Source organism: Numida meleagris, chromosome 8, assembly GCF_002078875.1.
Source record: "Numida meleagris isolate 19003 breed g44 Domestic line chromosome 8, NumMel1.0, whole genome shotgun sequence".
Lineage (NCBI taxonomy): Eukaryota > Metazoa > Chordata > Aves > Galliformes > Numididae > Numida > Numida meleagris.
The window spans coordinates 472,630-497,923 of NC_034416.1; the positions used below are offsets into that span (position 1 = coordinate 472,630).

Below are 25,294 nucleotides of genomic sequence, written 5' to 3' on the forward strand. Positions count from 1 at the left end.
TTGGCGTGCGAGGCCCCAGGCTGCTCCTGCTCCCAGCCTTGCTGCTGCATGGCTGTGCCCATGGCCCCAGTGCTGTGCTCTGTGCTGCTCCCACCCGGCTAACAGCCAGCACCTGCAGGGCTGGGGGCTGCTGTGAAACATGCTGATGCCCTGCAAAAGCCTGAGGCGTGAGTCAGACCTGTACTTAGTCCTAATTCAGCTCGAGTTACTGCAGTCAACATGGAGCTCCTGCCTTACAAACATTCGACCTTGCTGCAAGCATTACCAGCAGTGGAGCTGCTAGCACATTTTGCCAGGCTGTTGTGGTGGTTACTTACGCTCGCAGTTGTGACAGATGTTCCTGGTTTCTCATCTTGCCTGTCCTGGATTTCCAGCAACTGGATTATTCTGTTACAAGTTTGCTCGTCTGTCTGAAAAAAACATCTTTTATTGAATTCCTGCCCCCTGCAGTCGGTTTTGTTGGCTGTGACTTAATAACCCCTTAGCCTTCTTTACAGCTACCTAGATAACATTCATTATGTTCTTATGCCAAAGAATATTGTCTAATTTCTATTATTTATGTGTCTTTTGAAGTTTGCCATCACTTCTTTGTATTCTGAACAACACTTTCCCAGCATCAGCAGCACCAGCTCTTAGGAGCAGTGGTGGGGTGCCCTGCAGGTCACTATTTTCCTCCTTCATGTGACTGGGGATCTTATCCATCCCAGAGCCCCGAGCTGTACTGCTGCTCAGGTCTGTGTTTCTCCATCAGCTTTTTGGGGAGTTCAGGATGCTGCCCAACGTGCTTGGAGTACAGCTCGCTTCTCTGCTGCCTCGGGCACCTGCTTGCTGGGAAGCAGGCAGAGCTTGGCAGGAGAGCTGACTGAGCTGCTCGGTGATCAGTCCTTAAGGTTCATCGCTGTTTTCCCATCTTCGCATTGCCCTATAGATTTAATTAGTGGAAATGTTTAATCTTCTTTTTGGAATGAATGTAAATGTGCACTAGAGGGGGCCAAGAGCAACCCTCATAAGAGCAGACCTGTTTGATGTCATTTCAACTTGTAATTACTTGTGAGATGTATTACCTGGGTGATTTGAAGTCACTTCAGCAGTAATGTATTGACTTTATCATTCTAGTTGGTTTGTTTTTTATTTAATTAACGTGGGCCAGGCTTAGTCAGATCTCTTAAACGGGTCTAGGATGCTAACACTATTGTAATTATCAACTAAAATTATCCAAATTTAAAACTACGTGCCGGAAGGATTATCGGTAGCTTCACAGGATCAGGTTTTGGCGAGACCTGTGTTATTTGCTGCTGCTCTGCCCAGAGCTGAGGTCAGTGCAGCTGATTGCTGCAGTGCCCGGAGCTGACGAGACCTCCAGGTCCTGCCTGGGGTAGGGGCTCTCCCTCCCATTCCCCAGGACCCCCCTGGCCCAGCACTTGTGAGAGGCGAGCGCAGGTAACGCAGAGCTCCTCGGCCAATTCTCCAGCAACTGCTGCTTGAAAGCTGGCCAAGTTCAGTTCACTTAAAGGTGTCTAACTTCTGTGATTGCTACATGAGGGGCTCCCCCATCACTTTTGCAGTGACGATGACTTTATCATGATACTATATAATCATATAGTCATCCAAGGGTTGCTTTTTCTCCCTCTCAAATTCATAACTGATAAATGAGACAAGAAGCAGAACCTCAGATGCGCTGCACATGTGGCTTGCTGAGCCGATAATGACGTGCCAAGGCTTCCGAGTGGGATGTGCCCGTAACAAACCCCAGAGCAGCAGGCTTTGCTCCGCGCCTTGGGGGGACAGCACGGGCTGCTGCTGGGCTTGGCTCACCCTGGGACAGTGTAACAGAGCAGATGTCCTTAAAGTGGAAATCAAATCTGGGTATCTGTTGCTGCACGCTATTACCAAGGGAGTAACAGTGCTAATGAGCACTGGAGATTTCTAAAATTAGGAGAGATAAACCCCACATCAGATGTTTGTAATGCTCTTGGAGTATTTTGGAGATATACTGAAAGAGGAAACTGTTTTTAGTGTTCTTGCATTTCCTCTGTTTTTGATTCTCATTCCCAGCAGCTGCTGCGTAGCAGCTACCATCGGAATGGCTCCTGCACGGGGGAGGTGACACTGAGGCTGAAGTCCATGTGCAAGCAGTGTGTGTTAGGAGGGTCGGGTACCTGCCCGGATCCCAGCGTTTTCAGATTTAAATAAATGTGAAGGTTCCAGTAGAGCCATGTCAGCAGTGGAGTTTCGGAGGACAACTCATAGTTCCCAACCCAGAGCATCCTACTGAAGGCCATAGAGGTCAGCCTGCATAATGACTCTGAATCTTTCTCCATCTGCTAACACAGCAATGCAGCCATGGAAATTCTGTGGAAAAAGAGCTCCTGCAAAGCACAGACAGAAGGTTCCTCCAATAAGAACAGTTCTTATCCGATTTCAGTGCTGTCTGCCCCACTCTTTTGATTTACGACCGCAGCCTCTGAGCCAGCACCATTATTTGTTTGCTCTTTTCTTACTGCAATTCGATTTAAAATGTTTAAGGAAAAAAATGAAGGAAAAGATTGCAATATTTAGACCAAGATATGTGTGTGTTCTGTACAGGTTTGGCTTTGTAGATTCCTGGGCCCTTACTGGCACTTTGTCTTCCAAAGGTGAACAAAGGGTTTGGTTGGTTTTGTTTCCTTGAGCCCGCTGCATCCCCCATCGCTGCGTGCATCCCCCCAGCACCCTGCTGCTGGAGGCAGTGCGGCCATTGGGCAGCTCTGCTGCCGCGGGTGGAGGCTGCCCTGGTGCCCTCACCACCAGCAGCGGTTTGGGAGCGGGGATGAGCACTCTGCCTCGTGCCTTCCTGTGCAGGGCTGCTGCTCGCCATGGAGCACGGAGCTGCAGGGCACGCAGGTCCTTGTGCTGGTGAGGCTTGGAGGGAAGGGAGAGGAGAAGCGGCTGCTCTGCCTCGCCTGTGACCCATGCAAACAGGCGCTGCAGTACATCACGCCGCATTGTAGCCTTGTTTTCCCGTTGCTCTCTTTTATTTTTATTAGTTTTCCTCTCCTTTTTCTGCAGAGCAGCCTGTCTTAATTACAGTACATCATACAAAGTATGTTCCTTGCAGATCAGCGTTTTGAGCTGATTTACAAAGCTGCTCTCTAAGTTGACGTTTTTATGTTTTGCTGCTTTATTTTTCTAATTACAGCTGAAAGGAAACCTGAGATAAGCATCATGTAATGTGGGAGCCAATTGGTTTGATGTTATATTCTCCGCTTGAATTAAGCGATCAGCTTTTTTTTTCCTCTAATTAATTAGAGCTTTTTGTAGCCAGTGAAGTATGAAAGCGGTTCCTTTCTGCAGCAGCCTGCCAACCTGTGCAGTGCTGAGCACTGTCCTGCAGGCGCTGGGTTAGGTAACCACTAATGCTCCAAGAATGTAGAGGTGCGGAGCTCCCAGGATGTCTTAGAGCAGACCAGCACACGTAATTCAGAGCCTGGTGCATCACAACCAGGGCACTTGGCCGTGGGCACATCCATCTGCTGCCTGCAGTCCTGACCCCATGGGCTCACTGCACGAATTCCTTTTGACACTGGCTGGTGGAACCCCAACTTGAGTCAATCCACTTCTCTCTTTCCCAGTTCTTCCTCTCCATTTCTAACTGGAGTTAATGTGAGACTAGTGGTGGCTGAGGATGTAAACGATGCTTGTTTTTTCATAGAAGATTAATGAATGAACAGTTTTCTTTGTACAGTGTGTACTCCCCTCTGTCTGTACATGGTGCCCACACTGTATGCATTGCTGCGTCTCGTCGCTCTCACTTTTGTTGTTTGCAAGCCAACAAAACCGATGGAACTGGAAGCCAAGAAGCCTCAAGCCTTTTCTAAGTATCTTGCTAAAGTATGTCCTTTCCACAGCCCGCAAACTGAAGAAGCTGGGCAGCCTGAAGACACAAGATGAAGCCGAGGCAGCCAGCTCATCCAGCCCCACAGAGGAGCAAGCTCCTAAGATGGTGATGACACATATTGATGGCTTTGAGTGCCAGCCCATCTTCCTCAATGTGCTGGAAGCCATCGAGCCTGCTGTGGTGTGTGCTGGCCATGACAACAGCCAGCCAGACTCCTTCTCCAACCTGCTGAGCAGCCTGAACGAGCTCGGGGAGAGGCAGCTGATCTACGTCGTCAAGTGGGCAAAGGCCTTGCCAGGTGAGGATGGATCAGATCCCAGCCCTGCCACTGTCCTAGCAGCCCGCTGTGTGCTGCGCCTCGATGGGGGGCTCAGGGGGGTGGTCTGCAACCTGCATTGCACAGCCCCGTTTCCTGGGGAGCTCTCCCATGAGGTGTCTGTCCCAGTAACTTCCTCCAAAGCCAGACTGCAGCAATGCCAGGTTTGTCTCCTTTCAGTGGCTGATCCATGGGAAAGGTGGCTAAGATGTGACAGAGAGCAAAAGCACTCAGGCCTTTGGGTTCTGCTTGTGCTGGCGGTGCCCTGGCATGTGACATCACATGGGCACACGCCATCTTCCCAGTGCACATGGAGGGATGCTGTTAATTAGAGTCTCAGGGTCCTGCTTTCTTTCCATTCTCACTGCAGTGGTTTTGCTCCACTTCCAGAGCTGTTTGAACCAAACCTGCAGATTTCTTCTCTAAACAGAAGATAAGCATCTGCACATTATGTGCTGTGGGTGCTGGGATGTCCTCATGCGGCCATGGTCCCCTCTGCAGGTGATGGGACCGCTGTGGAGCCGTGGTGCCCTTGGCCTCCATCAGAGCTCGGCTCAGCCATGCTGTGCGTGGGGATGCTCTCACTGCCCACTCCTGGGCATCAGCCATCCTCCAAAAGCTGCTGACAGCAGTGGGGGTGCCCCCTGGGTGCCACGCTGTGCAGAGCTCATTGCTGGCAGGACCACAGCGTCCCCATCAGCTTCACCAACCCCAGGCGGAGGCAGTGCCGATCCGTTATCTGCGGCGTTCTCCTGGTAGTTCTGTGACACATGCCAACAGCAGAGCTCAGCAGTAATAACAACAAATTTACCACTTAGTCACTCTCTTGATATTTTCCAGGGAAGGAGTAAAAAATTATGGCGTTGTTGCTGTTCTGTGCTCCAGGCTATGGTCATGTGGCTCCTTTGCTCCTGCTGCACTCTGGCAGTTCTGGAGGGAGCTCGTTTGTCAGTGCTTGGTGGCTGTTGGTGGTGGCAGCTGGTGGTTGTAGGTGGCTGTGCAGGCAGCCAGCAGAGCTCCCCACCACCCCACAGCCCGCAGCATCCTGTTGGGTAGCCAGGGATGCTCTGCTGGCCAGAAGTTCCTGAAGCTGTTCGTTGTCTGACGCAGCGGGGGTGCTTTCAGCCCTGGGCTCTGCCGGCTGGCGGGACAGCCTGGCTCCGGGTGGGCCGAGGGGACGGCGACGTGCTGGAAGCAGTGCAGACAGAGGAGTAATGGAAACAGAACCCAGCCAGTTTAAACCAGCGGGATGCCTGTGTGTTTAGCAAAGTGGAAGGGTCTGCACTGGGTCTGCTGGGTGGCCACAGGCCTGAGCGTGGTTGGCAGAGAGGGGATGCAGGGCTGGGAGGATGCAGGGCTGGGCAGCCACACTGCCTCTGCCGCCCGCCTGGCCCAGCGCTGAGAGCGGCTCTGGCTGCCTGTACAGAGCAGCCCTGTGCCCTGCGGAGCTGTGAGCACAGTGAGTGCTGTGCTGGGGGCAGGGGCGGTGGCACCTCCTGCCAGGCAGCGCTGGCCAGGTGTCACAGCAATGGATTAACACTGGTTAATGGATGAGGATGAACTTTGCATCTCACGCTGAATCTGTATACCTGGGGCCATTAATAGGTGCAAGGTGTTGCTGCGCTGTGTTCAGCAAAGTTTTAATAGTATCCTGGGGTGCCAGAGACAAGGCTGCCATGAGCAGGAACGTTTCTGAGCCGTCCCTGCCATGTCAGGTAGAACCAAATTGTGCTTTCCCTGTAAAGATAAACCAACCACAGCTTGCCAAGAAAGCTACTGGAATGCAGAATTCCAAGCTCTGGTCAAATCCCAGTTTTCCTTTCACCGTATGTATATAAAAGTTTTGTTAAGATGTTACTGTTAATTTAGATTGGTGCTTGATCGCATTGGTTTAAAAATCATTTTAACTGGCTGCCTTACCTTGTATCTAACTCTCTCTGAAGCGGTGAGGATGCAGTGGATTGTGTGTCTTTTTCCATTCTCTGGACTATCACATTTCCAAGGTAACAAATGAGCGTTTATTTTCATAGAAGCGCTGCTTTAAGGTAACATATGAGGTGCTCAAGTGCTGATCTCTTAGGGAGATGTAACTCTGACACAGCTCTATATATCAAGAGAGAAGATAAAGAATTTACTTCTTAACTTTGCTACTTTATGGTTATTTACCGGAAAACGATTATGCTTTTATCTCATTCAAGTCATCCATAAAGGTAATACTACTTTTGCTGTGATTGCTCTCTGCAGAAGATATCAGCTTGTGGGTCTCCTTGGCTATGCTGTACTGGAAACTGAGCGCTGCATTATGGCAGTGGGTTTGTGTTACTCCTCTAGCAGTGATGCTGCCCATACATCATCTGCAATGCCCAGAGATAGCAGGCTTCCAGGGAGGGACAGGGATCTGGTTTCTGAAAACCAGGTTTACTTCAAGGCGCTCCAGCCTGGAACCCAAAGGTGATGATTTCTCTTAGAGATGTCAGCTGCTCATTGTTGGGACCAGTTTTCTTGGGCGTGCAGAAAGCAAACCCCGAATCCTATATTAATAAACATTGTGCTCAAATACTTTTCTCTAAACATGGATAAAGCTTGTGCAAATATTTTTAGTGAACGTCATAATTACAAGCTAATGAATAAGGGCACCAAAATCCCTCTCATAATAAAAAGAATAGGTGGAACAAATACATCCAATAATGAAAGCCGATAGTGCAGTGGTTAGGGGAAAGCCAGGCTTAGTGGGTGAGAACTGGAGCCTGCAGAGGCTCTTGAGTCATTGGCGCTGCTGGTGCTCAGCGTGCTGCATATGGAAACAGCCACCCAAAGAGATCCCTCCCCGCTCACCCCTTGGTCTGTTAATTCCCTCTGAGAAGACGATATCTTTTTCCCTCAAAGAGCAATTTAAAAGGGGAGGAAAACAAAGCCTGTTGGTTTTGGCAGGGGATGAGGGCACAGCAGGCGGATGAGGTGCCCGTCCCGGGGCTCGGTGCTGTTCCTGCGCTGCTCCTGCGGCCGCGCTCCCTCCTGCAGGCTGCAGCAGCACGGCTCCTCTCCAGCTCCTGCCAGAGGGCGGGCGGTGAAAAGGACAGCAGCGAGAACGGAGTAGGAGAACATCCCAGCAGACTGTCACTGTGTATGGAAATACATCAGTGTGCAACGAATTCATCTCGGAACAGATACGCTGGAGAAGTCAAAAGGTTTTTTTTTTTGCAGCATGTAACGCTTAATTAGATATGAAATTCCAATGCAGATATGTCCTAGAGATGAATATGAGTGATTCTGTGCTGCTTGAGCTGCTCAGATGCCTCATCTCTACCTGTGCTCTGCAAACACACTGCGCGTGGCTCCCGGGAATTGCAGTCCTGCCAGCGGGCAGCTGGGAGCCCTCGGGGAGCAGGCACCTGCTGGGGGCGGAGGGGCTCTGTTGCACACAGGCTGAGCTGCTGGGGCAGGTGTCATGAAAGCTGGAAGGGGAGCGTACGGTCCTAAAGCGATCCCAGGCAGCAGTGAAGCACCGCTTGTGCTCGTCTGCAGTTGACAGCTTTCCAAGCAAGAGACAGATGCTCGCTTCAGTGGAATGTAATCATGTACTGTGGATTATAATTACACGCTGACGGTGTTGGAATTGTTTTAATGTTTGATTGGAATAACATGCGATTTTCTCAAAATGAGATAATGGTGACTTCTAAGAGTGCCAGAACTTCACCCAAAAGAAGTAACGGGTTAACGAGGGCTTGGTTCTGCCTCTGACTGCCGCTGCATGAGGACAGTTCCAGGAACTGCTGGAGCTCTGTATTGATTTGTGACATCCCTTTGTTGTGGTTTTCTTTTCTTTTGAACAGGATTTCGCAATTTGCACGTGGATGACCAGATGTCAATCATCCAGTATTCTTGGATGGGTCTCATGATTTTTGCCATGGGTTGGAGGTCTTTCACTAATGTCAACTCCAGGATGCTTTACTTTGCTCCAGATTTAGTCTTCAATGAGTAAGTGCAAATCAGCAGGCTGAAGTTCCTTTGCCTGGGTCAGACTGGGTGAGAAATGAGAACAAGGCAAGGGGGTTGCTGTACCGACCGGTTCCGGGCTGTGCAGCTGAGCGGTTTGGCTCTGGGAGCTGACCCAAACCAAGAGGGGCTGCAGCAGCCTGCAGGAGTGACGAGGAGAGCTGCAGTGTCTCCCTGTGCCTTCTTTCTGTTCCCTCGCCGTGCCCTCGGCAGCACCAGCCCCTGGTGTGGGTGCGAGGGGCTGCAGTGCTGCCTGGCTCCTGGGGGTGGGGGCTGCTGATCCCAGCAGGCTCGGTCTGTTGCAGAAGCAGAGACAAAGGCGTGCAGTGAGCTCCCCCAGCTCCTGGCGATGTCCCTCTGGTGTAGTGTCAGCTTTGAGCTGAGCGGGTTCTATTGACGCTAAGGCAGAAAAGCTTACAAAGAGTGACAGAGCGCAGCAGTGAGGACACAGCTTCTGTGTGAGGGCTGAGCTCAGCTTCGTGTCCCTTCGGGGTAACGAAACGTGGTGAATCACTGCAGCTGCTTCCAGGAAGGCAGAGGGTCACACAGACCTGGCAAAGCCACGTAGCCCTCCATCCCCAGACACGCAGGGGTACGCAGGTGTGTTTTAGAAAACTCTCCTCTCCTGCCTTCCGGCCTGTTGCCATCAGCGTCCTCAAGGCAGAGCTCAGTCCTGGTTCAGGGAAGCACCGGTGCCCCCGGGCCCAGCACGAGCTGCCCTCCACCGCCGTGCCCTTCTCCTCCCAGGTACCGGATGCACAAGTCCAGAATGTACAGCCAGTGCGTCCGGATGCGGCAGCTCTCGCAGGAGTTCGGCTGGCTTCAGATCACGCCCCAGGAGTTTCTCTGCATGAAGGCTCTACTCTTCTTCAGTATCAGTGAGTGCTCACGTCCTCCCCTCAGCAGACTCGGGCTGCAGGGAGCAGCCAGGCAGGGCTCCCCGTGCTCTGCACTGACCGCTCCTTCAGTTTTCCTGTGGCTCTTTTCTTCTTTCCACGTTCAGGGCAGCTCTGACTGTTTCCTCTCTTTGTTCCACCAGTTCCTGTGGATGGCCTGAAGAACCAGAAGCTCTTTGATGAACTTCGCATGAACTACATTAAGGAACTCGACCGGATCATCGCTTGCAAGAGGAAGAACCCTACCTCCTGCTCTCGGCGGTTTTACCAGCTCACCAAGGTCCTGGACTCCGTGCATCCTGTAAGAGAGCAGCACGGGGTCTGCCTGGGCTCAGCTCGCAGTTAGCAGATTTAATTGGGGAACAAGAATTTGGGAGTGCAGCAGGGAGGGATCTTGTCCCTGCAAAAGCATTGGGAGATGACATTACTGCCCTTGTAGACATGGGCACTGTGTTCATGTTTGTACCTGCAGCTGCTGCTTTAGTTTCTTTTACTGACGCTTGTGTGCCGCTCATCTCCAGGAGCGATCCTGCTGGCTGTGCACCGCCCTGGCTGTATCCAGGTCCTCCTGCCCTTAAAAATAGAGGAGATGGGTGGGCAGGAGGTGGGAGTTTGCCCGCTGTCTTGTTGCTGTTCTGGAACAGCTGAGCTGGAATCAGGAGCATCAGCCTGTGTGAGCCAGGGCTCCTTCTATGGAGTAAAGAGTGCAGTGCAATAGACTAATTCAGATACACTTGTCACAGGTGCGCCTTGCAAGCTTGTGAAGTAGAGCAAATTAGTCCCTCGAAGGTTGTCAGAGCGTTTGTGATGCGGTTTGCTCTTTACCTATAAACACACCTTTGCAGGGATGGTTGGGCAACTTTCCCAAATCAGAATCCCAGGTTGGGCAGCAGAGAGAAGAGAGCAGCACAGTGCTCAGGGAGTGACAGCTGCGGGTCTGTCACTGCCAGCAGCTGCTCTTGTGCCTGGGTTCCTGAGCTGCCTCTTTTAGCAGTGAAAAAGTCTTGATAGGCAATTCTCGTCCATCGCCACCTAGCAGAAACCACAGTGCCCCAATTCCGATTCCATAGGTAAAGAAACACCACTGTTTGTGGCTTGGAGCTCTGCTGGTGAAGCGGGATCTTGGCCCTTCTGCTGCAGCCCCCTGCCCGTATAGTTAGTAAACTTACAAGTAACTCAGTAAGTAAAGCCAGCAGCGTCTACTCACCTGGCAAGGCAAGGCTCGTCTTTGTAACAGTGAGAAATGCTGCTGTTACAGGGGCCCACCGCCGTGGGAAGTTCATCTCAGTCCCTGCTGAGTGTGTAGGGGCCACACGTTACCCACCGCCCTCAGGGGGCTTCCATCCATAACGCTGCTGCTGGCCCAGCAGGGAGCCATGCGGAGGGCAGCCCTGGATCAGCTGCGCTGTGCTGTTCCTGCTGACCCTGCTCTGCACCTTCCCTCAGAAATCACCCAGTGGGGAATTTTTCCCTAACAAACTTTCTTTCTTTCCTAGATTGCCAAGGATCTGCATCAGTTTACGTTTGATCTTTTAATTAAGGCCCATATGGTGAGTGTGGACTACCCGGAAATGATGGCCGAGATCATCTCTGTGCAGGTTCCCAAGATCCTGTCTGGAAAAGTGAAACCCATCTACTTCCACGCGGAGTGATCTTCCGGAGGGGCTCCCAGTCACATCGCCTCTGCCTCAGCCACCTCTGCCTATCGTTCCTGCACTACTGTACTGCAGTGCCTTGGGGAATCCCCTCCAAAGAGAAGACGTGCCGCCAGGCAGACAGTAGCAAACTCCTCCCTGCTGGGGTTCCTTCGATTTCTCTTTCTCCTGTGATACCTCTGACTGAAGTTCTGCTGGGGTCGGGCTGCTCGGTGCGCTGGGACACGCTGTCCGTGGCACCTGGTGGTGCTCTCTCCGCTGTTTTCCGCAGTGACTTTTAGTGGCCCGGGGCCATAGGAGAGTGGGAGCTGTGCCACCAGCTGTTGTATTTCCATAAACCAAAACAAGGTGAGGCACAGGCTGACCCTCTAAGTTTGGGTGTGGGTACCTTTACTAGCCTCCTCTGGGACTTCTTATTTGCGTTACGGTGCTGGGAAGCAGATGCATTGAATACTGCAGTAGCACAGCTGAGGGGTGGAAATGAATTACAACCCAATGAATGAGAGAACCCCTCAGAGCTGGAAGGCACCTGGCAGTCACCATGCGGGGCTGCTCAGCCCCACACTGCTCGGCCCAGCACGCGGCCACTGGAGGGAGGATGGGCTCTGCAAGGCTCCGGTGGCGATGGCCACCGCTTTCCCCCTGGGGCGCTGCTCCTGAGGAGAGCTGGATGCTGCCCACCCATGGTGCGCTCTCAGCACTCCCATCCCCATCCTGAACTGCTCGGACACGGCCGTGCAGCCTCCACAAGTGCCTGACGCCTCTCGGACCCCCAGCAGCCAAACCCCTGCCTGCGCTCCTGCCCTGCTCTGCTCACGCCGGGTGCCAGCACAGCCAGCTCCCCAGCTCCTCAGCTCCCTCACCCATCTGCCGCCTGCCCGAGCTGCTCTGCATGGCAGCAGGTGGGCGCCCCGGGAGCAAAGCAGCCAGGCCTGGTCCTGTGGGATCGGTGACTGCGCTCGTTAGCCCCGTCTTTGGGAGATGGCTGCGGTAACGACCTGCGGCAGTGGTGGCACCATCCTGCAGCTGCACAGCACCACACAGGGATGGAGCCATGTGCCAGGGAATGTGGGCGCCTCGTTCAGAGTGAGACGCATCAGAGGTTGATTCTGATGGCTCCCAGTGGTCTGGGGCATTGGACAGTCCCCCAGCCTCCACCTGGCAGACTGTGCTCACATGGCACAGGCAATGCTTCTGCTGCTGCTGCGGAGCTCCCTATGCGAGAGGGAGTGGGGCAGGGGCAGGCGCTGCACTCTGTGCCCCTGCATCACAGCCGCGTGTCAGGTGTCTTTGAAAGCAAAGGGAGCCGGGTTCAGCCCCTTGGTTGCCACGGGCACAGCCTCCTGGCTGCTGTGCGGGTTCTTCTGCTTCTGGGACCCATCTAGAGCTGAGCATAACTGCCAGCTCTGCAGGCACAGCCCATGGGTACAGCCGGGTTCTTCGCAAGCTCTTGCCAGGAACAAGCATTTAATGTTACAGACATTCTTCAATCGTGCTGTAGGGTTTTCATCAAGGGAGGAGGTGGGAAAAAAGCCACAGAACTATTGAACCAGTGCTCTCTCTGTACAGCCATTGGCAATGAGATCTCCTCTCCTGGCACGTGTGCTCATGCTCTTCCTCCTGAGGCCCCCCCACGTGGGCGGGCACAACCTGCAGGTCCTGGTGCGCTCAGCAGCATCTATCGCTGCGCCTTCCGTGTCGGTGTGATCTGCTCATATGTGCAAATGAGTCAAAGGGAGGCCCTGCTGGTCTGTTCCTCTGCTCTCAAATGTTTCCTGGCCGTTAGCACAGGAATATGATGAATAAGTGGCTTGGTAACACCCTGATCCCTGTCATCAACAGGAGCATGTTTTTGATCAGTCTAATTAGCCTCTTTGGAGGGCCTTACATTTTGCATAAGCTCTTGTCAGTAAGGTTTTCATTAGTTAATGAGTGTAAGTGCATCTTGCTGGGTATTTTTCTGCTGGGAGATGGGGAAGAAACCAGATTTAACAGGGACTTGCACCCACTTGCTGCTGCGAAGGGAGTGGGGCTGTGCAGGACGCTGTGCCCCAGCTGCGTGCCGTGCTCCCGCCCCATGCTCCCTGCTGCTCCGTGCTGCGGGGCTCTGTGGTGTGAGCCCCACGCGGGGCCCTGGGATGTGCCCTGCGCCTCTTCTGTTTCAAAGTCAATTTCTGCAGCGCTTTTTCGCCAAGCTGGCTGTTTGCAATGCTGATGGAGGGGTTGCTGGAGGATGGGGGAGCCGGGGGCAGTAGCACCTGAGTGTGTGTTTGCCAGGGGGAGATGAACGCTGTTTCTTGGTTTATTTCCATTGGCTGCTGCAGGAACTGAAAACAAAGAAAAGCTTAAGAAATACCAAAGTCCAGATCCCGCCGTATATCTTTGTACTCTTTGTTTTCTTTTGCATTTTTTTGTCCATTTTTGCTTTAATAAAGTGAAGAGAATCTCACCGTCATCCTAATCCTGTCACAGTTGACATGGGGGTCCCAGCTGAGCCCCCGCAGCTCCCGCTCCAGTGCAGGGCCAGCTCAGACCCTGGGCTCCCTGGGAAGGCACGGCACAGCCCAGCACTGCTGTGACACCGCTGCCTGCACGCCGGGAGGAGCCTTCTGCTCAGCTCTGGGAGAAAAAGAGTTAAACCCCAGCAGGGAGCACCCTGCCCTGTACACGGGCCAGGAACAGCAGCGGGTCAGTGCTGGGGAGCTCAGCTCTGTTAGTGCACAGAACGGCTTTGCACCCTCCAGCCGGGCCAGGGCCGTGTGCCACAGCCACACAGCTGCCACTGCCGCGGGGATCTCCCCCGAGATATTTTGATAGCAAGCTTATGCTAAACATATGTATACATATATATAGGCATGCCCCCGTTTATACTGCTGGAGGTAGCTGTTCTATGTACTGCTGATGAGCATTCTTTCTGACCGCACGCTGAGCACACCTGGGTGCTCATCCGGAGGTGAGGCAGCGGGTGCCAATAGTAACAGAAGCTTTTGGTTTATGTTCTGGGGCTCTGCACTGCCCAGGTTTCCCAGGCCCATCCTTGCACGGCACGGATGCAGCGCACGGGGGGGTCCCAGCGTGCAGCTCCCCTTCCACAGGGTCTGGCCGACTGGGACGGGGTTGCATGTGAGGAGCGCCCTTTGCCTCTGCTTCCTCAGCTGCACAAAGCGTCCGTGCGCTTTAGGGCGGAATCCTGGGGCTGCGCCTGTTTTCTCACCGTTTCTAAGCAGATTTTTTAGAGGCACAGAAATACGTTCTTACAACGTAATGACCGCTGGAATCGCTCTGGTTCCTGCTGCCTGATGGGAGCGGCCACAGCCGAGTGCCGACGCCGCCTGTCCCTGGCTGCTGGGGACGGTGCTGTGCCCCAGGACTGGGGGTGTGGGGCTGCCACCCACCCTTGGCACAAAGCTGCAGGATGCTGCTCCAGCGCTGCGTCCAGGGGAGGCGTGGGCCTCCAGAACAACGGCTCTGGCTGTGACCTGCCCACAGCCGTGTTCTCCCCTTCTGGTCTCTGCTTTGAGGAAGCAAGGAGGGACTTTTGTTCATCCCTATTGAAAAGAGCAGGAAAAAATCTGCATTTATGATTCAAAAAGTACATATCTGCAGCAAACATAAAACCACAGTAAATTTATAATAAGCTGCTCTCTGTGCCGGGTATTTTGTGTTCTGTGGCAATTTAACGCTGGTTTATTTGTTAACTTGTCTCTGTAATAAAAAGAGTTCTCTATATTGTTACACTTTATTTCCTTTGCAACAAGCCCCAAAGCCCGTTGCTGGTGCCTTCCTCCTGGGGAGGACTCCCAGCCCGCAGCTGTACTCATGGCAGGAACTGAGCACAATGCCTTTGTGACTGCTTGCTTCGCCATTGCTAAGTCAAGTCCTGGAGCAATCTCCATGGGATTACCAAAAGAAAAGGAGCGGGGACCCACGGACTCGGCCCAGTTCTGCCACTGTTTCGCTGCTGGTTTCCGAGCTGAGCAGCAGCTCCGTCCCATCCCATCCCATCCTGCCCCATCCCAGCCCGGTGGGACTTTGCTGCTGCGTGCCGGCCTCCACCCACTGCAACGCCTGCTGCTTTGCTGGAGCACTCGTGTCATTCTGTGAGGGGTGCAATGTCACTGCACCTCCGTAGCCTTTTCCACCGCTTCTCAGAAACGGCGCTTTGCCCGAATTCGTGGCCTTTGAGGCCAAATTCTGCTTCTAGAAAAAGACAGCGGTTGGACTATTGCCATTGTTTTCACTTTCTTTGTTGTTTTTCTTGATTGGAACTATGACCTGCCCCAAATACATGGAACACAGAAAACAGAGACCTACGACACGCTGCCACTGGGGCCGGGCAGCGGTGGCACCGCGCTGCCACGAGACGCGGTGTGGGATGCGACCCCGACATCGCCACCAACCGGAGGAGCCCAGGACAAAGACAGGACCCGCTGCGCTGCACTGGGGGCAATGAAACGCCCCAGCCCACGCCTGGCTCCTCCCAGCCCCCGGCCCGTGCCGTGCTCTGGCCACACCGCCCCGCTCCGCGCTCGGCTCTCTTGTAACTTCAGATCTGTTGCTGTTCAAAGTACAGTACAGGCAGAGTCTTGTTTGTGGGAGCGCTGCTGTGCGCTGCATTCAGCTTTTATTTCAGTTATGTGCATGAGAAATGCTGTTCAGTGTAGCAAATAATAGATGTTGAGGATGCCAGGAATAATTGGGTAATTTCTAAATGGATGAGGCTGTGCGCTGGGTAATTCACAGAGGCTATTTTTCACAGCCAGATTTTTGCTATTAATTATACGGCTGAGCTGTTATTTCTTCACCCATCAGCTGACTGATCTCTTCATGTATGTATGTCTCTTTGGGTCTTTTAAGAATAAATTTCATTTGATTAATGTATTTCTCGAAGCGAGGCGCTAATAAAGGCCAGTGTCCTCCTCCTTCGTTGTTGCTCTCAGTATCTTTACGAGCAATTGTAAATCCATTCCTCTGTCACGTGGTTATGAAAGGGACCCGTGCTCTGCAGGTAATGAAACAGCTGTGGACCAGCCCCTGCACGGGGTCACAGTTTGGTCACTGTGAGACCCCCCACCTGCTCTGCCCACACCTGAAGCGTCTGCTGCTGCTGCTCAGCCTCCAGGTGAACTGCATCAGGAAATCTGCAGCCAGCCGCAAATTAATGGTGGTGGCAGCTGTGGATGGGCCCTTTGATAACACAGCAGGAGCGAGCAGCTTGCTGGGCAAGCTACTCTACTACTGTAGCAGTCCTACACAGAAAGGTGTTTGCTGATGGAAGAAACTGAACAGCAGTCAGCGGCCAGATGTTAAAGGTAAGGAAATGCTTTAGAAGTGTGCAGTGCAGCCCGTGCCTCTGCCAGGAGCTGCAGTGGGGGCTGCTCCCCGCACCCCCCCTTCCCCCTCCTCCCCCCCCGGCAGAACGGTCCCGCTGGGCCCGGCCGGCGCCCTTCAGATCGGTGACAGCATCAGAAACGCGTTGTGCTCTCCGGAAAAACACAAACAAGGAGAAAAAAAAGCCGCCCCACAGGGCTGCGGTTGGGAGTCATTTATTTGGGCTGAGGCGAGCTCTGCCGCCCCGCTAACCGCAGCGCAGGCTGACACGGGATAGCAGCAGGAACGCGGCGCTGCGGGGATGCCCGGTCACCGTGCCCCGCGCCGGCGGGCAGCGCAGCGACGCTCGGGGGCTCTGCAGGGCGCTGCCCAGCGCGCACGCATCGGGACGGCCGTGGGCGAACCGCAGCCCCGGGAGAGCGGCACGCAGCGAACGCGGCCTTGGCCTCGGCAGGGACCGCAGGGGGCGGGGGGCTGTGAGCGGCTCCAGGGCAGCGCGGGAGCGGGACCGGGACCGGGTGCGGGGCTCCTCCCCCCGTTGCCTCCCCTGGACACAGGAGCGGGCACCGCAGCGCCCGGCAGCCCCATCTGCACAGCACAGCAGCGCGGGCGGCTCGTGCAACGTTTGGGCATTGTTTGCAGAAGGCAAAAACCACGCATGGACTTCATTTAACTTCATGGAAACTTTATAAACATCGAAGCTCTGTGCGCTGTTTTGGGACCAAACGGCTGCGGCGCTGACAGCCCGGGCTCCCCCAGCACAGCACAATGCAGCGGCTGCACGCCCGGCCCAGCACAGAGACCCCAGCCAGCACAGACGTGCGACAAACACATTTAAAAGGACACTGAGACGTGTTCTTAATAAGCCACTTCCTTCCCCTGTTAACAGCACTGAGGGTGACAATGAGCCTCGGCTTTTTCCTTTTTCAGACTCCACTGCTGTCCCACAGGCATCGGTGCGAGGGCACACGCACGGTGCTGGATTGGTTCTGGAGCACTGGGACAGAACCAACAGCTGCCACTGCACACAGCTCGGTCCTCAGATCAGAAATGGGGAGCAGCGTGGGGTGACACGACGGCTGTGACAGCTCTGGGGACGAAGCTGCCCATGCCCAAGGAGCACCCCTGCCCTGGGCACTCGATGCTGAGCTCTGAGGGCGGACGTGTGGCCAGAAATACAATGCACTCCGGTTTGATGCTGCTCACCCCCCGTCCGCTCACGAGAGGGTGCAGCAGAGGGCTCAGCTTAGCATGGAGAAGCCCTGAGATGCTGCTGCATGTCATGTAGTCTAGGTGGTGACACTACGCCTTTTTTTTAAAGCCACTGTTCCATGCCACTGTGCAGAGTACGAGTACAGGAGCGAGGAGCTGGGGCACTGCAGAAGCCCACGGGAGCGGAAGCACCACGGACACAGCGCTCGTGTGCCTGGTGAAGGCCAGCACCACGGCCAGGAAGGAAGCAGGCAGGGGTGAGACACACACAGAGCCAAGCACCCACACAGCACAGAGCGCGGCCACAGCCTCCGGCCCACACAGCTGCACTGGGCCCGGGAGGACGAAGCGCCTGGGAAGCGCTGACGGGAATGTCTGCAACCGCCCTGGGAATGCTCCCGGCGCCCAAGGGAAGTCACTGAAAACAGAGAAGCTGCCTTTGGACTGGTAACAGAAAGCAGGGAAGTGCTACGGCTCAGTGCTGAGCCCTGATGTCGGCCGGAGCCGCAGACCTCTACACAGGCGCTGCGAGAGGTCCCGGCTTGGAGAAACGCGTTCCCCTTCCAGGCCACAGGCATCAATACAATACTGCTGCTGAGGGAAAGAGAGGGAGATCTCTTGGATTGGAAACTAATGTAACAAGCAAACAAGAAACTGTGTTCCCCTTAGAAAAATGTTGGGCATTGACCCATGCTTTTGGAGTTTCAGTTCCTCCCCTCTGTGCTGGCTCAGCAGAATAACAGCAGCCTCTGAGACTTCTGCTGGGTCCGTGGGGAGCAGCTCCAGTTGCAGGAGGAGCAGGGCTGTGCCTCACTGCTCCCCGGTGGCTCCTGCTGCCCTGCCAGCCCTAGTGCGAGCAGCGCTGCCAGTAACGCACATGGAAAAGCACACCACTGCTTCGTGAGCCAGGAGAACGTGGTGGAGGGGACGAGCATCTCGAGGCAAGGATGCAACTGCCGGTCATTCTTCCCCAGCATCCAAGCACGGGGAATCAGCATATTGAACTTTGACTGTGACGTCTGTCCAAGGTCACCCTTCACCAGGGTTATTTCAAAACGTGAGCAGGTGCACAGAGCTCCCACCTCCGCTGTCCCTTTCTCAGCCCGAGGACGGCCCCTGCCCGACTGCGCGGGCAGAGAGCAATGGCAACAGGGCTGGGAACAGTTCAAGACAAACGTGTGGCAATGGCCTTCTCTCCATTTTTATCTCCTCCTAATTTCTTGAGCCACTTCTGACAGCACACTCTGAAATTATCGTCCAGTATGATAGCTGCTCTCCAGGTCATTTGAACTGGAAAAGTCTTAGCTGTGACACGTCCATTTCACAAGCACAGAACATCTCCTCGGTCTAGCTGGGCTGAGATGGTTGCACTGTCTGAAAGAAGAAAACAAGCGTGGCAGCGTGCAGCAGTGTATGTTCATCAGTGACAGCAAACCCAGAACCAGAATAAACCCAGGTCTCGGCACCGCTGTTTCCACAGTGCTCTTGTTTCCCCTGTCTGCTGCAGCAAGGAGCTCAGGAGCAGCAGAGCAGGCTGGGTCTGCTGAGCAACGCCCGCCAACGGAGAGCACGCACCACCCCGAGTCCTTACTCCTTACCCTTCCCTTGTCAAGGGTCTCCAGCAGAAAGGACATTTCTCCCAACCCCTCCTCTGAGATCCCACTCCCTCCCCTGGACTCCCACCACCCCGTCTGCTGAACTGAGGACAACCACGTGGTTTTGGCTGATTATTGTTACAAGCACGTACCTTTAGTCTCAGCTCTCATCACCTGGGATCCTGCCTTGTGGAGATGAAGAACTAAGCGCAACGGAGTGAAAGAAAATAGAAAACAAGAATGAATGCAAATAAACAGAGTGACGGGTAGCAGTCAGCTCAACGATGTATTTTCAAGTGAAGAAATCACTGTTGACAATGGAGACAATCAACTTTTATCAGCTTCTCAAAGTCTGACATGCAAATCTATTTGCGCTTTCGGCAGAGCTTGGTGATCGTTAAGAGCAGGAAACTGAGGATTATTTGAGCAGATATTTTCTAAATGAAATCTGCCAGAAACCACAGCGCCTGCAATCCAAAGCCCTGCTGCCACCCCGAGCCCGAGGGCTTCCATGTGCAGGCCCATGTGCCCCCATCACAGCCCACCCGGCCGCGTGGAGCTACGCCTTGCACAGACAATACGTGCGGGTCCCATCGCTGCCTGCTGCTGCCACGTCCCAGCCCTTCTCACCTCTCCCATGATCTGCCCCACTCTGCCCTCTACAAAGGCTGAGACATAAGAACAGTATGGACTACGCTAACTTAAACCCACACGTGATGATGTGTTTACTACTTAGTGGATTTATGACTAATTTTTCATGAAGCCTGTATCTGGAACGGGTTTGCACTCAGGGCTCTTTGTTTAGGTCGGTGTTTCAGCTGGGCCCAACTCCTGCTGGCTGTGCTGGAGCCATGGGCGGCCCCCCCAGGGGCTGGCTCTGTGCCCCCAGGCAGGGCCGCTGCTGCAGCACGGCAGCTCTGTGGCTGCAGGCTCACCTGCTGGTCCTTCGGGACGCTGTCTCAAAGAACTTGGTCCTGGAGGCCACTCTGCAAACAGAACAAGAGAGGAGGTCACTCCAATTATCTGGTAAGGCCATTTACTAATCAGAGAGCATCTGTGCCATGGAAAAGAACAGGAGAGTTAGCAGACACTGAAGATGATCCCTTCCTAGTGATGTCTTTCTGCACTCCTCTTGCTCCCAGCTCCTCTTCGTGCTTCCTGCACCCTGCTCTGACCCAGCAGCCCTCGATCACTTTTAATTACACAGCTTATTTAAATGTTCTTGCTCAAAAACCTGTCTGCTGCTGTAAATGTGCACTCGTCACTTTTTATGGCCTCTCCACTTATTACGTGCGTCACATTAAGCTTCCAACTGCCCTCATAAAAGGAAAAGTTATAACAAGTGATTCAGGAGAGCGAAGGCAAAGCCCGTTCCTGCCCTGCAAGCGTGGAGCTGAAACTGACGGCACCTTTCCCGGATTAAGGAGTAAAGACAGAGGACATCACGCAGCCAAACAAGGGGCTCTCAGCAGAAAGCGGGGGCTGCAGTGCAGCAGACTTTCTTGGCGACAAAGGTTTTTGCTATCTCCTATCACCACAGGCACTGGGCAGGTGGGAACCTCAGATCTTAGAGCTTAAGTCTGGTGGCAGAGCATCAGGTGAGCATGCAGGGAGAACAGCCCAAGAATCCATGGAGTGCATCCTGGTGAGGGCACGGCGGGGCTCAGGGCAGGGCTCTGTGGTATCTCTGCCAAACCGCTCCTGGGTGCTGCTAACTCTGCATATTTGGTCACTTCTTCCTTTTTTGCTTTTCCTACCCACGAAGACAGCAGGGTTTCTGTCTCTTTAAAAACTGGAAGAAATCTGATGATGAAGCTGAATTGCATCCAATTCCTTAATGGAGATCCAAGCAGGATCTCTCCTTTCTTGGGAAACATCTCATTTGAGAGACTCTCGTTGCAGAGGCAGGCAGGGAGGGAGCTCCAGCTGCACTGAGAAAAGAAGTAACTGAGAAGATGATGGAGAGGGAAGTCAGCCCCAAAGCTACGCCAGACAAGGCTCAGAGCTTTGTTTTTCCTGCAGTGTGTTTGCTTTTGCTATGGCCACGCTCCTCCCCAGCTGTGCCCTAAGGGCAGAGCCTGATCTAGCTCTCACACAGCTTTTCCAAAGTGACTCAGACCCCTGCCCATCGAAGGGGATGAGCACGAGCTCCAGCCATCCTACACCAACAGCACTGGAAACCAGCGTGGTGTTTTTCCTTCTGCTCTTCCAGCACCCCTGGTAGATGGCAGCAGCTCCTGCTGCCAGGTGGCCCTGTGCCCCCCCGCCCTCCCCCCACCCCTGGGGCCAACAGCCCCGGGCTGAGCTGCGGCCCTGCACCGTGCTGCCTGCCCAGCCACTGGCTTACACGGAGGAAGGCATTTCCTCTGCTGTCCCTGCTATCAGGTCCGGCCTCTGCTCCAGCTTCTGTGGGATGGGAGCCCTGCACGGTGGGTCTGGAGGTCTCACGGGGGGACGTGTTATCACAGGCTTATCACCATGGGACCGCGGCTTGGGGACACCGTCGTACTCGCCTGCAAGGCAGAAGATTACAGACACTGCGTGTGAAGCTTTGCAGAGGATTAGGTGTTTGTGAAGATGCATTACTGAGTCAGTGGGCTTGGTTCTGTCTGTCCATCCACCTGCTCCAGCTGACGGCAGCCAACAGTCAGAACTAGGGACCAGCCAGGAAAACACTGTTCCCGTTCTAGACCTGGCCACTTCTGTCGCTCAGAAATACTGCAAGGGCTGCACTCCTGACCTTCTGATTCAGACATCTCCCCTGCTAGAGAGTCCTATTTCTGATTAGAAATTAAGTAACAAATGTTCCTGTATTTGGTAAGCTATTAATTGTTGCAGCTACTTGACCAGATCTCTGTCAACCTTTTAGTTGCTAACTCTCATTGTACTTCAGCGTGTTAGTTCAAACACAGGATCACAGAAGGGCTTGGGTTGGAAGGGACCTCAAGGATCCAAGTTCCAAGCCCCCTCTGCAGGCAGGGCTGCCAGCCCCTGGATCGAGCTCTGGGTCAGGTTGCCCAGGGCCCCATCCAACCTGGCCCTGAACACCTCCAGGGAACGGCAGAGCAGTGGGGGGCAATCCCCCCCTCGCCAGCTGCCACCTCTCTGCTGATGCAGCCCAGGATACTGGTGGCCTTCCAGGCTGCCTTCATCTACCAGGACCCCTAAGACTTTCTCAGCAGCACAAGTCCTTAGCCACATTTCTTCCACTTGCATTTGTAAATTCTGATCCTGAACTCCCTCTTTGCTAAGCTGTATGACTGGAATGTCTCGATAAAAGGCCTATTTTCTAATCCTTCCTGCTGGCTTCTCCAGTTTTTCAGAATTACCCCCAAGCTGTCCACACTAAAGCGTGATGCAATGTTCCAGCACTGATTTTGAAGCGTCCATATAGCTGCAATATAACTTTATTACTAATTCAGTGTTCTCCTATTTATGTGTCCCAGGACCAGCAGCCGATTTTGTTGCGCTGTCTCCAGATCATGCTGTCAGCACGCTATGTGTGATAATGAGACATCAAATCTGTGAGTACTAAATGTAGTTGCTGTACAAGGCAATTTTGAAAACTATCTTACTCTTCCAGAGGCAGATTTCCACCTACCATTTATGCAACACATTTAAATTAAGCCAGTAGTGTTAGTCAGATGAACTTTATGTTTGCGCTACCCAGACAGACCTTTTATTCTTTATTGTATGTGGGAGTCATTTGTCAAGCATGCAGCCCCATTTTAATTTTCTAAATACAGGACCGTGAAGCTTTTGGAGGATGACAACATCTAAAAAGCACTGGAGAGTGCAGAATTGAACTTGGCAATGGCAGAACTAGCAGTATTTCTTGTTTACAGCCACCGTCCTGAGGATCTCACCCAGCTCAGCTCTGAACACACGCAGTTACAGCACCGAGTGCCGCCTGGTGAGCGGCGTGCCGGCACCGTGAGGGACAGCGACAACCACACGGACACACGAGCGCCGTCCTTCAGGGGATGGACAGCACCAACTCAAATTTGGCCCCAAACTCACTATTTATACCTATCATACAGACGTAGAACGCATACTGAGCCGCTGCGGCCGTGCCGCGGGTGTGCCGCTGCTCACCATCTCTGCCGCAGCCGCCCGGCCGGGGCGCGGGTCTCCTGGCCTGCAGCGTGGAGGTTCGCAGGGCAGGGCTGCTCACCACGCCGTTGGCAGCTTTGCCGGCCAGCTTCACACCTCCGTCCTGCAGCCTGGCCACCAGCTTGCCCACCTCCAGCTCCGCAGGCGGCCGCCCCGGTTCCTCCCCCCCAGGCCGGGGTGCGGGCAGGCGGCTGCGGAGCAGTGGTCTGGGGGCCTCCGTGCTGATGCTGCCGTTGGGGGTCTGGCCGAGCTGGTCTGCTGCGGAGCCAAGGGACAGACAGACGAGTTAGGGACAGACAGACGGGTTAGGAACGAGTGTGGACGCGCAGCCAGGCAGCGACTGGGGGCTGCTCTGCCAGTGACAGAGCCTCACCCAGTGCAACGCAAACACAGGGGGCTCAGGCACACGCTGAGAATACACAACACTGAAACAATGCTGAGTGTAACAGAATAGCCCAGTGAGATTTAAAAAAAACATGCAGCATTCCTGATAGGAGAAGTATCCCTCATCTCATCCCTTTCGCTGTGCTGAAGAGTCACATACAGCTGCCAGAGCACGGCTGTGAAATGGGCTGCACCCTCCAACCTGGCGCGGTCGGGAGCTAATGCCTCTGCTGCCACTTTGCACAACATTTACAAGCAAGGTAAGAAGGTAAATGCTCCAACGAGAAGTCTTGCAATTTTGTAGAGCTGTTTGAGTCAATCATCTTGTGCCAGTGCAGAGAGCTACAATTGCAGCATTATGCCTAAAACATCACAGCTCTGAAAACTAGAATGGGTGAAGACTTACCAACTCTTCTGGTGATTATGTGACCTAGGGCACAGCTTGGAACAACAGTTAGAGCAAATCAGATGCAGAGAGAAACACGATTTTAAATCAGTGTGCCTTTAAATATGACAATAAGGAGCTTACCACCAAATGAATTTAACAGCAGAATTGCACTTAGTCTAGAAAACCCCTCACTTGGCCCTGGGAAAAGGGGCCTCCCCGCCGTGGCTCTGAAGGCACAGCTCCCTGCACACCCCCAGGGGGAGGGCTGCGGGACGCGGCTCACTCAGCACACAGCACCCGCAGCTCTGCGCCTCGGCTGCGCCTGCACTGCGCTGCACCCCCAGCTCTGAAGCCTCAGAATGTTTTCACCGGGCTTCTCGTGTGCAAGGAAGTTTTAGAACGCAGAATGCTGCGAGTAGTAAAAGCAAAAAAGCCCCGTGCAGTTTGAGTTGTGAGGCGATGTGACCCCTGATGATTAGTTCTTACTTTCCTTGCTCACTGAACACCAGAACTCACTGTCTGCCACGCTGATGCCCTTGTAAAAGCAATTCTGTTATTATTTACATTGCTCCTGAAAAGGAGTTAAAAGAAATCGGAGGAGTGAGGGAGAGCGAGGGTGCCGGAGAGCAGCTGAACTGACCTCCACTTTCTTCCACGGAAGCCCCAAGAAAGACATGTCGTTCCCGCAGAGGACGTTTGGAAATGGTGATGGGCTTGTGCCTCCGGGCAGCCACCCTGGGGGGAGGCACTGGTGGGGCAGCGCTGTCCTCTGGGGGGCCAGAGTAGATCTGTAAGGGCAGAGACATCTTCAGATGATGCTCACCAGAGCGCGCGGCGTTCCCAGGGCGGCAGGGAGCTGCTGCAGCAGCCCCACGCTTCGGGGACGGGCGCTGCAGCCGTGCATGGCTGCTGCCAGTGCTGCTGCCTCCCTGCAACAGGCAGCCTCTGCACACCTGATTCAGCCACGGCGGTACCGCGCTAATTAACACAACAAGATCACAATACGGAGAAAATGTGCAGAAGCAAATTATCTCAGAGCAGATGAAGTCAGCTTTGAATCTGATATGTTCTGAGAAGCGTCAAGTTTTCCGCACTAGCGAGGAGATACAATCTGCAGCAAGCACCCAAACAAGCTGCTGCATTGTTTGAGATTTAACAGCAAAAACACCTTGGGTCTTGGCTTACAATGAAGTATGTGGCACCCTCAAATTAGCTCAGATGAAATACTGGCATAGAAACAATGCTGGTTAGCAGCTCTATCTCCTTTTCTCACTGCTCAAATGACACCTATTTGGTTGGGGTTAATTTAGAGGCTTTTATTTATGCCAGAGCCCTTTTTAATAGCTGAAAAAAGAATACAGCCTTTGGGCAGTCTTTGATGATATGAAACAACACATTAAAGCGCCACACCAACTGCTTTTGCTTTTTTCCCAGGGACATCAACTGAATTCACATCGGGCCTCCAGGAGCGGATCAGTGCGGAGGGGCGGCAGGAACTGCTGGGAGCCCATGGCACAGCACAGCATGGCAC

The 25,294-nt window shown here is 53.8% G+C and overlaps 2 protein-coding genes across 3 annotated transcripts in view; one reads left to right on the forward strand and one right to left on the reverse strand.

Annotated features, from left to right (window-relative positions):
- AR (androgen receptor) overlaps window positions 1-15,662 on the forward strand; it is a 49,585-nt gene extending 33,923 nt beyond the window's left edge. Inside the window, exons 4-8 of the mRNA XM_021405900.1 lie at window positions 3,888-4,175; window positions 8,027-8,171; window positions 8,937-9,067; window positions 9,229-9,386; window positions 10,582-15,662. Coding sequence (XP_021261575.1) covers window positions 3,888-4,175; window positions 8,027-8,171; window positions 8,937-9,067; window positions 9,229-9,386; window positions 10,582-10,737 — 878 coding nt within the window. The 3' untranslated portion in view covers window positions 10,738-15,662. The remainder of the gene's footprint in view (window positions 1-3,887; window positions 4,176-8,026; window positions 8,172-8,936; window positions 9,068-9,228; window positions 9,387-10,581) is intronic.
- OPHN1 (oligophrenin 1) overlaps window positions 16,740-25,294 on the reverse strand; it is a 50,506-nt gene continuing 41,951 nt past the window's right edge. Inside the window, exons 19-24 of one of the 2 annotated variants that reach the window (XM_021405897.1) lie at window positions 24,404-24,551; window positions 22,974-23,249; window positions 21,226-21,391; window positions 19,814-19,864; window positions 19,031-19,081; window positions 16,740-18,657 (exon numbers count right to left, since the gene is read on the reverse strand). In XM_021405897.1, the coding sequence (XP_021261572.1) occupies window positions 19,039-19,081; window positions 19,814-19,864; window positions 21,226-21,391; window positions 22,974-23,249; window positions 24,404-24,551 (684 nt within the window). In that variant the 3' untranslated portion in view covers window positions 16,740-18,657; window positions 19,031-19,038. The remainder of the gene's footprint in view (window positions 18,658-19,030; window positions 19,082-19,813; window positions 19,865-21,225; window positions 21,392-22,973; window positions 23,250-24,403; window positions 24,552-25,294) is intronic. The other variant, XM_021405899.1, reaches the window with a different exon arrangement.